We start from the raw sequence: 11,385 nt of genomic DNA on the forward strand, positions 1-11,385 counted from the left end.
AAAAATATGGCAATATCGCAAAATGATCAAGTATGACTCATAGAATGGACCTGCTATCCCCGTTTGAATAGGAAAATCTAATTTCAGTAGGCCTTTAAAAGGCCATAGTAAAATGTAATATTTAAATATACAGTATTTTGAAAAACCGAGAGTGAGGCTGCAAAATTGAAAGCGCGTTGTGCCGAAAGATGATTGTATATACTAAGATAGTATTTACAGTAGCTCAGAGTTTAGTTTTTTATACGTACATGAATATATATCATTAAATGCAGCCATTTATTATTTCAATCCAGTAAATTGAGTAAAAAAAAAAACGGACCTGTTTTGTTAAAAAAACATCTCGTTTTTATTAATATTGAAGTCCAATAACTTCAAAAAAAATACATTACAGTTATAGTAAATAACTGACACTGTAATTGTTCGCCTCCACATGACGTCATCAATTTACTTGATCAAATTACACAAAACGGTCGCTGTACTTTTGCGTTCACCTTTCACCCCCAATATGGGTTATTAAGCTTCTCAAAGATCCTGCGCCCACTTTATTAACCCTTTATAGATCTGCCCTCCCCCTCATCTCCCCCAGTCCTCTCAGTTCTTCTTCGCCTTTGGAGAGTCGTACTTCCTCTTGCTGGAGTACCAGAGGAGGAGCGGGATGCCGATGGAGGGCAACGTCATCACACCGAAGGCGGCCCAGTCCAACTAAAACAGAGCAAACACGAAAGCATGGAGCATCAGAGTACAGAAAAGTGTTGCGTGAGACTGTGAAACTTACATAATGCGGGGAAAAGCGACGATCGAACTCCCTTTGAGCGAGGATGCCGCCTTGACCGGGTGCACTGGTGTAGCCAACCTGAGACAAATCATCGTCACCTCACTGTACGCTTTCATTTGAATAAATCCCCCAAAAATAAAGGTGATCTTTACCACAACTTGCCCGCCCTCCTGAGCGAGGTAGCTGACGGAGGCCGAGGTGAAGTTAAAGTAGCCGGCCTTTAGGGGTCGCAACACAACGGTGTGAGACACGTTGCTGGCTCTGAATGTCCTCACGTTAAGGACAACAGCCTCAATCAGGGATGGGCGACATGGCCTAAAATCTATATTGCGATATACATTGCAACCTTCTGCAAAAACAACATATAATTTTGCATATAAGGCCCTAGTGTGAATGTGAGTGTGAATGTTGTCTGTCTATCTGTGTTGGCATGCGATGATGTAGCAACTTGTCCAGGGTGTGTCCCGCCTTCCGCCCGATTGTAGCTGAGATAAGCTCCAGCACACCCCGCGACCCCGAAGGGAATAAGCGGTAGAAAATGGATGGATGAATAAATTATAATATAATTATTTCAACGCCAAAACAAAGGCTCCTAATTAAGCCATAACATACTGTGTTATTTCAAGCTGTATTTATTCACCTAATTGCTTATTTACTGTTAATATCTGGTTACTTTCTTCTTTAATGCGGATCCATCTACACTTCTGCTAAAATTTAACAAAACACATATTCTTCTGCTGCTTGGATATTGAACATTAGTTTTGGGCAATACTACAAATTTGGGTATCGATCCAACACCAAGTAGTCACAGGCGCAGTATTGGTCATAGCAATGTTCATATATTTAAAAGTATCATTAACTTACATTTTTGTAATCCCACAAAAACAAAAAGGCAGTGTAACAATATGAATTAATATTTATACAATTTCCTTATTCCCTTCTATTCCATACATTTATAATAAAGTCATTAGTGCAAAATAGGTACACAAAAGCGAAAACTATTATCGGCTCTTTTTTTCTGAGTTTGTAAACAATAACAAAAACCACACAAAAATGTTGTGATAATAAAACATTGTATCGACCATTACCTGATATTGGTAATGGTATCGTTACTGTTGATATCTGTATCAATCAGCACACCCCCGTTTACATTCAAGGGCTCCGGCTTAGCAGTTAGCTTTGCTTTTTATGTATCCTTCAATGGTGTGTAGTGTAGCATGTTTAGCTATTGATAATAATACCTCTATAAAAAAAACTTTAAGTTTAGATTGGTGATTTAGGAGCTGCACTGTGGAGGGACATGAGGCTCTAGCTCGCCATCGAGGATGCTACGTTACGTTGAGAACGCTTTTGTTTGCTTGTTGCTTTCAAATTTCCAGGACAGAGCTAGAATGTGTCATTAACATGCATTATCACGATATGGCGATGGTATTACAAACTGTCATTGGCTAAATCTATATGTATAATTTATATCGCGCAACTCTGCACTCAATCAAACATGTGCATTGGGCATTGGATCAGTTCAGTTGTGCTTGTTTAAAACACGTAAAAGCAATGATTAAAAATATCATACAAGTATTACAACTATAGATGTCCGATAATGGCTTTTTTGCCGATATCTGATATTGTCCAACTCTTAATTACCGATTCCGATATCAACCGATACCGATATATGCAGTCGCGGAATTATCACATTATTATGCCTAATTTTGTTGTGACGCCCCCGCTGGATGCATTAAACAATGTAAGAAAGTTTTCCAAAATAAATCAACTGAAGTTATGGAAAAAAATGCCACATGGCACTGCCATATTTATAACTGAAGTCACAAAGTGCATTATTTTTTTTAACATGCTTCAAAAAAGCAGCTTGGAATTTGAGACATGCTCTCCGTGAGAGAGCATGAGGAGGTTGAGGTGGGCGGGGTTAGAGCTTAGGAGATAGCGTGGGGGGTGTATACTGTAGCGTCCCGGAAGAGTTAGTGCTGCAAGGGATTATGGTTATTTGTTCTGTTGTGTTATGGTGCGTATGTTCTCCCGAAATGTGTTTTGACATTTTTGTTTGGTGTGGGTTCACTGTGTGCCGCATATTTGTAACAGTGTTAAAGTTGTTTATACGGCCACCCTCAGTGTGACCTGTATGGCTGTTGACCAAGTATGCGTTGCATTCACTCGTGTGTGTGTGAAAAGCAGTAGATATAAAGTGATTGGAACGGCACGCAAAGGCAGTGCCTTTAAGGTTTATTGGCGCTCTGTACTTCTCCCTACGTCCGTGTACCACTCCGTACAGAGGCGTTTTAAAAAGTCATAAATTTTACTTTTTGAAACCGATACCGATAATTTCAGAAATCACATTTCAAAGCATTTATCGGCTTGATATTATCAGACATGTCTAATTACAACTAATTGATACCTGATACTCTCTGAAGTTGAGGAAGTAAACAAACACCCCAGGCCATGACAACAACAGCTCGCACAGTGAAGTTACTGCAGAGCAGGTACAAAACAAATTAATGATGGTTAAGAAAATCTGTCACAATGTGGAGCCAAGGTGTGTTTGACGAGCTGTCATCACAGATTTGACTCCTCAAACCTAAAAATAACATCCTAAAACACTCCCAGATACAGTACATACCTACATACTCCAAGTTCGTCCATCTACACGCACATTCACGGTACAAACATACACATACTGTACATATACATTCACTGTACAAACAAACATACATATACTTTACATATACATTTACTGTACAAACATTCATATCCACATTCTGTTCATATACAATACACTCATAATCACGTTTCATCAAACATATATCAATGTTGTTGCCCTAGGGTAAACTGGGTACAACATGGCATACTGACAAAGCTTAACCCATTGTTACTATAACAATCTACAAGATTAATATAGGTTACCTCTCTCTCTTCCCCTCCATCTTTCGGTATTCCTTTTTTTTTTTTTTATCCCTCTAGTTACCATATTGCAGGCATGTGATTTGACCACAATGAAAAAGACTGAAAAAATTTCCGGGGGTCTGGGGGACGAAGACCCCCGGAAAATTGTCTCCACACCAGGTGCAGGGCGGTGCCCTGGTGTGGAGACAAGGGGGGCAACGTCCCCCGAAGCTCATGGTTTTCACCATTCTAAAATGAACAAAAACAGCACCATTTGAAGAAAATATTTTAGTGTTTAAAAACATGAAAACATCATTAATAGAACATACATACCCCAATTATCCTAATGAATCACTGTATATGGTTCAGTCCCAACAGTATTTAGTCACTAATATTAACATCTTGTGTTCATTTCACATCCTCAGGTGTCACATTGATCAGTGTTATCTACATTATTCCAGATTACTTCAGTTCACTTCACACATTTACTTGCTCGGAGAGCCCTAACATTCCCTAACATGAGACTACATAAGAATAATACAATAAGAACTTTATATTACAAAATAGTATTATATGCAAATTTATTTCAAATAAATTGTTAACTGGAATCAATAATGCGTCTCTTTGAATTTTTGTAATTTCATAATATATTTTCACGTGGCTTTTTATTTTTAGAAAAACCCATTTATATTTCGCAAAGCAATAATTGGTTAATATTTAAAACAAACATGCGTATTTCGCAAGCAAATATTTTTTAGCTTACCTCATTATTAACTACCCTGTCTGCAACTGAAGTGGGTCGTTTGGGTGGATCTTTCCTCTCGATTTCCACGGCAGTTGTCGATGTAAACAAAGGATCAAGTCCGTAAGGTTTGCTCACTTTCGGTTGACATCCAAAAGTACCAGCTAGTGAAAAGTTCGTTTTCCTTGCTTCAAGTTGTTTCATATGTTTTTGCCGTTTTGCATATACTTCCAAAGCCTTGAAACCTTGTGATCCATAGTCAATATTATCATGACATCACGTGCACAAAACTTTTCCGGGACGATCGATTTTCCGAATAAAATCGCCGAACAAAGTCGTAACTTCCTTCTTCCCAACAGTATCAGTGATTTCCCTTTCCATCCAGTCCCATCGAAACTTATTTTTGACATGTTTATCAATTTCTTTTACTCGTGAAGCGTCCTTTCTCTCGAGAACCGACATCTTTTACATTTGGAAAATGGCGGTGATAACAGATGTTCTGATTGGTCACAAGGAACATATCGACCCATCAACTACGGCGTAATATATTACGCCGTAGTTGATGGGTCGATAAAAATTTTTCCCCCCCCGAGATTAAAAAAGATGGAATTCCGACTTTATACGGAAAAATCCCATGCCTGGTATTGTTGCATTTGAACAACTGTATTGTTGATAATAGAGGTAAACTATTGGTATTGTTCATGATCAATAGCGCTTTTTCTATTGGTATTTGTATTGCTCCAGTTGTAGAGTAAAAATGCTCATTGTCATTTCTATATCATTATTTATTTCACTAACTGCTTCTATGCTATCACTTTTACTATCATATTTGTACATATCGTATGTGCTGGTGTTGTTCTATTGTTGTTGTTGTTGTTTTTGTTGTGATTGCTGTTGTTTTTGTCTTTCTGTCTAATCCCCCTCTTATCCCCACAATTTCCCCCTCTGTCTTCCTTTTTTTCTCTTTCTATCCCCTCCTGCTCCAGCCCTGCTGCACCAAATGATAATATAAATACATTTAATAAAGTCAAATTCAAATAAGGCAACAAGAGAAGTATCCTACACTACTCTTTTGTAAAGTAAATCTGAACAGCCGATATGGTCATCTACATCAACTATATGATTTACCTGAGAACCTGGACAGGACCAAAAAAAAATATGCAAAGGATACGGTGCAATCCTGTCCCATTTCACGTTCAGCATTCCCGAAACGATTCCAAAGTCCTCAGGAGGGAAGGAATCGTCCGACAGCTCTACCTCCAGGGCGGCACTGCAAAAGAATACAAACATCAGTCGTACGCTTGCATTCCACGTCGTGGGGAAAATAGCACCGGGCTAATAATGTTTCAACCTGGAGCCCACGTTGTAGATGTTATATTGCAGGGTCAGGTCACGACCCTCCACGGCATAACGGTTGAGCAAGGATTTGGACGCCAGCAAACGGGCTCCTTCTTCTCCGGAGCCCAAGGCGAGCAGGGCCAGAAGCAACAAGACGTGCAGCGTCTTCATGGTCTGCAAAAAACAACAACAACATGGCAACATGATGCTAAAGGCGGTTAAGATTACTGTAAGGTATTATTTTCGGGTCTCCCCATATCTAGCATTAAAAGATTACAGTTGGTACAAAATGCGGCTGCTAGACTTTTGACAAGAACAAGAAAGTTTGATCATATTACGCCTATAATGGCTCACCTGCACTGGCTTCCTGTGCACTTAAGATGTGACTTTAAGGTTTTACTACTTACATATAAAATACTACACGGTCTAGCTCCATCCTATCTTGCCGATTGTATTGTACCATTTGTACCGGCATAAATCTGCGTTCAAAGGACTCCGGCTTATTAGTGATTCCCAGAGCCCAAAAAAAAGGCTGCGGGCTATAGAGCGTTTTCTGTTCCGGCTCCAGTACTCTGGAATGCCCTCCTGGTAACAGTTCGAGATGCTACCTCAGTAGAAGCATTTAAGTCTCATCTTAAAACTTATTTGTATATTCTAGCCTTTAAATAGACCCCCTTTTTAGACCAGTTGATCTGCCATTTATTTTCTTTTTCTCCTATGTCCCCCCCTCCCTTGTGGAGTGGGTCCGGTCCGGTGGCCATGGATGAAGTACTGGCTGTCCAAAATCGGGACCCAGGATGGACCGCTCGTCCAGAGTCGGGACCCAAGATGGACCGCTGGCCTGTGTATCGGTTGGGGACATCTCTGCGCTGCTAAACCCCCTCCGTTTGGGATGGTTTCCTGCTGGCTCCACTTTGGATGGGAGTCTCGCTACTATATTGGATCCACTTTGGACTTGATTCTCACGGTTACGTTAGATCCACTATGGATTGGACTTTCACGATATCATGTTATATCCGCTCGACATCCATTGCTTTCGATCCCCTAGGCCAGGGGTCGGCAACCTTTACCACTCAAAGAGCCATTTTGATCCGTTTCACAAAATAATGAAGACAATGGGAGCCGCAACCATTCTCGTGAATCTCTGCTGGTGGTCACCCAGATAACAATGATAAGGGCTTGATGTGAAGCCATTGCCTTAGACACCTTCTACAACATGTACAAACACCTTGCTAGTCCAGTAACATGCTGTATGTGGCCTCCATAGGTACACCTACACGGCCGCAAGGCATACTGGGTGATACAGGTTACACTGAAGGTTGTGATATAAACAACTTTAACACTCTTACTAATATGCACCACACTGTGAACCCACACCAAACAAGAATGACAAACACATTTCGGGAGAACATCCTCACAGTAACAACATAAACGCAACACAACAAATACCCATAATCCTTTGCATCCATGACTATTCTTGACTATATTATACACCCCACTAACAACAAACCGCCACCCTCCCCCCCTCCATGCGTCGGTTGAGGCGGGCGGGTTTGGGGGCGCGGAGGTGTAAAATATAGTCAGGAAGAGTCGTGGATGCAAAGGATTCTGGGTATTTGTTGTGTTGCGTTTATGTTGTGTTACTGTGAGGATGTTCTCCCGAAATGTGTTTGCATTCTTGTTTGGTGTGGGTTCACAGTGTGGTGCATATTAGTAAGAGTGTTAAAGTTGTTTGTATCACAACCTTCAGTGTAAACTGTATCACCTAGTATGCCTTGCAATCTTGTACATGTGAAGATAGGAGCAGCGAAATGCATGCGTCTGGTCGGCACGCAGATAGCATTGCGTGAAAGGCAGGCGCGATGACAAGTGGTAGAGGACGTTAAAAGTAAAGCCATCACGGCATGCCCTCAAAGTTGTAGTCCGAGTGAAAATCGGAGAACGTTGACCCCGGAATTCGGAATCCCCCCGTAACAGTCTGGGGGGTCGGTGTTTATGCAACTGAGCCGCATCAGAGTTGCCAAAGACGGAGCCGCGGGTTGCCGACTCCTGCCCTAGGGGGAGAGGGGGTTTGCTCACATATGTGGTCCTCTCCAAGGTTTCTCATAGTCATCATGGTCAACGTCCCACTGGGGTGAGTTTTTCCTTGCCTTTATGTAGGCCCTACTGAGGAGGTCCTTGTGGTTTGTGCAGCCCTTTGAGGCACTTGTGACTTAGGGCTATATAAATAAACATTGATTGATTGATTGACATTGAATAATACAGTGTCATAGATGTGTAACAAACTCCCACCAAAAACATATAGCATTTTAAGCAAGCCTGACCACATTGTATAGTTTACATTTAAAATTTAAGTGACTTTATTAAGAGTGTCTGGTCAAAGTTGAGGTGGCTAACATAACATAACATAGGATACACTTCAATGTCAGACGACGCTTACGTGGACCTACGCTATCCTGCAATGCCGCACTGTTACTCTAATATAACAACACTCTCCGACGCCAAACCATCCAACAATAACGTTTAAATATCCGTTCATAAAATACTAGCGTTAAATAAAAGCGCAGTTTGGTAAGAAACCGAGAAAAAGAAGGTGAGATTGTTACCGTCTGTAGTCTCTTCCAGTCCTAAACAGCAAAGGAGTTGGCGACGCGCAGGCGCAGAACTTAAAAACTCCAGTTGACATGACGTGTACCCGGAAGCGCTATCAGTAAGCGTGATGATTCCACAGCGCCCGTAGTGGCTTGGAGGTGATACTGCGTTTTCTCGTTTTGGTTAACATTATTGTTTCGAGGGTTTTGTTTTATTGTTAACATAAAGGGCTAAAGAATCGATTCGATAGAGAAAAAGATAGAAACATGTATTTTTGATTTGATCTTATGTCCTGTATGTACATTTGTATATACTCAGGGGCGTCTAAGTTTTTCATAGCAGATACGACACTAATTATAGTTCGTCTTTTTGTTGGTATTTTTCTCCTTTTTAGGAGTGATTTTCGATTGACCCCTTTTGGAACTGACAGTTTTTGGTTATTCATAGTATGCGTATTACTCTGGCTCTGGAGGTTTAAGAGTTTTTCAAAATAAAAGCCTTACTAAGAACCTTCTCTCTGCATCTGAGTCCACTCTTTAATCCAAGCCTGACACTAGGTCATAAATCATATGAATAAAAATTACCGTATTTCCTTGAATTGCCGCAGGGCATATAGTATGCGCCTGCCTTGAATTACTGCCAGGTCAAACTCGCTTCCCAAAATAATTAGCGCATGCTTAGTATTACCGCCTAGTCAAACTCGTGACGTCACGAGTGACACTTCCTCTGTCATCATTTTCAAAATGGAGGAGGCTGATTTCAATACTGGTAATTTGAAATCGCATAAAGGGAAGAAGATTAAGAGCTATTTAGTAGGATTTAAGGTCCAGGCTTACATCACACTCAACTTTTTACTGCATGCCTTTGGTAAGTGCCGGCGTGAGAAGAGGTTTTGAAATAATTAGCGCATGGTTACTTTTACCGCATGCCTTTGGTAAGTGCAGGAGTGAGAAGAGGTTTTAAATTAATAGATAGATAGATAGATAGATAGATAGATAGATAGATAGTACTTTATTTATTCCGTCAGGAGAGTTCCTTCAGGAAAATTAAAATTTTCAGCACAATCCCATTCAAGATCAGACAAACATTACAGGGAGACAGAACAGGATCGCTGACGGGTCTGCCGGCTTCCAGCGCCCCTTACAAAAAAGATGACATACAGGTAAACAAGGGGAGTTGGGGGGAAGAAAAAAATAGAAGATTAAAATAAAATTAAAAAATCGGTCTTAGCCTAGGCCCTGGAGTGGGGGTGCAGACTGAGGCCAAGGGAAAAAAAAACCAACAACTCATAGCCATAGTACACATCCCTCTTCCATGTGTGTAAGAGGGAAACATCAAACATCAAAGAACACAGAGGACATTAAAGACATTAAAGCAGCAGATACAAGCAGACACTTCTACCTACAGCTATGAATAAAAAGTAAAAGAAACATATCCACTGTGGTGGCCTCTACGGTGTTCCACGCCATCGTCCGCTGGGGAGGAGGGAGCATGGACAGAGACAGAAGCAGATCCAACAAGGCAACCAAGACAGCCGACTCCACTCTCGGCCAGTGTCCAGTCCGCATGGATGAGCGAGGATACGTCCAAGGTGACTGAGGTGTCCGACACCTGCTCACCCAGCCAAGACACCGCGAAGCCTCTCCGTCCCAGTAGCTCAGTGCTAGCTCCACAGTCCTGTCCCCTCATCCGCATCTCCTCCAGTACATCCAAACAGACTCTGGTGTAGCAGAGACCCTGCAGCTGGTCTCCATGGCCAAAAGGCTCCCTGGAGGCAGATCTAGAAGTCCACAAAAAAAAGCACCACAGAGGTCACGAAAGTGCCACCCCTTGTCACACAGTCCCAAAGGGTCCCGGACCAAAATGCAAAAAAAGATAATACCACATGAAAACAAGAGGGAAACACAAAAGGATGACACAAGAGCACAGAGCTCCTGCCTACAGCAGCCACTACAGCAGCGCCATCTTGGAAAAAATATTGTAATTAATATTGTAATATATTAATATTGTATTGCTCTGAAGTAAAGGGAAACTTGATATATATGATAATAATAATGCCACGTTAAATGATTTTAAAAAAATAATTCAGTCCACTTCATGAGGAATTGTTTGACACTTTGGCGTTTTTTTTTTTTGTTCTTTTAAAAAAAAAAAAAAAACACATTACTTAATTACTTAAGGGAGTTTTCTATGTTCGTTCAACACACCTTTTAAAAGTAAAAAACCTAATTAAGGTTTTTGCATGTGTTTTAAAAAGCTGTTTCAACCAAAACCATGCAATATTTTTTTTTGTAGTGCATGTAAACATACCAAAACTTCAGGAGTATACTCCTGTAACGTACTTGAATGGAAGCCCGTTTCTGCCACTAAAAAATACCTCAATGCAAATCAAAATTTTGAAATATAAAGTCATGCTTAGTCTTTAATCTCATAATTAATTAACTCATCTCATGAGTTCAACTTTTTTTGACCGTCATAATTATGACTTGCCATTATCAATCAATCAATCAATCAGTTAACTTATATAGCCCTAAATCACTAGTGTCTCAAAGGGCTGCACAAACCACAACACAAACCTTGTTCGCAGAATGACAGGCAAAAAAATATTCTAGCAACAGAAGTATTGTGTACGGTTCTAGACGTACTTTTTAGTGGCTTCCATACAAGATATTGTATATTTAGAATTTTGTTTTAAAATCTGTATTTTGTACATAAGTATGGTTTCTTTAAGCTATTGGAGTTCACTTAATTGGAAAAGATAATCCCACGGCGATAAAGTCTAAAACAGACTTGGGCAAAATACGGCCCGCAGGCCACGTGCGGCCCAATAAGACTTTCAATCCGGCCTGCTGGATGTACTTAATCATTTTTTTAAACCTTTCAAATCAAAACTGTAGCCACCATTATGGTGTTTTTGAATTACTGTAAGTCTTGAACCATAGAAAGTGTTTCAGTGGTTGGAATCTGCGCTTTTGAGTGTTGTATGAGTTATTACGATAATCTACGTCACAGCAGCTGACGGTGTGGCACAGTTGAGAGTGGC

The 11,385-nt window shown here is 40.6% G+C and overlaps 1 protein-coding gene across 1 annotated transcript; it reads right to left on the minus strand.

Annotated features, from left to right (window-relative positions):
* Positions 1-322: 322 nt before the first annotated feature.
* Positions 323-8,479, minus strand: ssr2 (signal sequence receptor, beta). Its single transcript, XM_061897408.1, has 6 exons — positions 8,357-8,479; positions 5,764-5,924; positions 5,584-5,682; positions 928-1,036; positions 776-853; positions 323-702 (listed from the first exon to the last, which is right to left on the minus strand). The coding sequence occupies exons 2-6, from the start codon at positions 5,919-5,921 to the stop codon at positions 592-594; spliced, it is 555 nt and encodes a 184-aa protein (XP_061753392.1). The 5' UTR covers positions 5,922-5,924; positions 8,357-8,479; the 3' UTR covers positions 323-591.
* Between the last annotated feature and the right edge of the window lie 2,906 nt (positions 8,480-11,385).

Source organism: Nerophis ophidion, linkage group LG04, assembly GCF_033978795.1.
Source record: "Nerophis ophidion isolate RoL-2023_Sa linkage group LG04, RoL_Noph_v1.0, whole genome shotgun sequence".
In the NCBI taxonomy this organism is placed as follows: domain Eukaryota; kingdom Metazoa; phylum Chordata; class Actinopteri; order Syngnathiformes; family Syngnathidae; genus Nerophis; species Nerophis ophidion.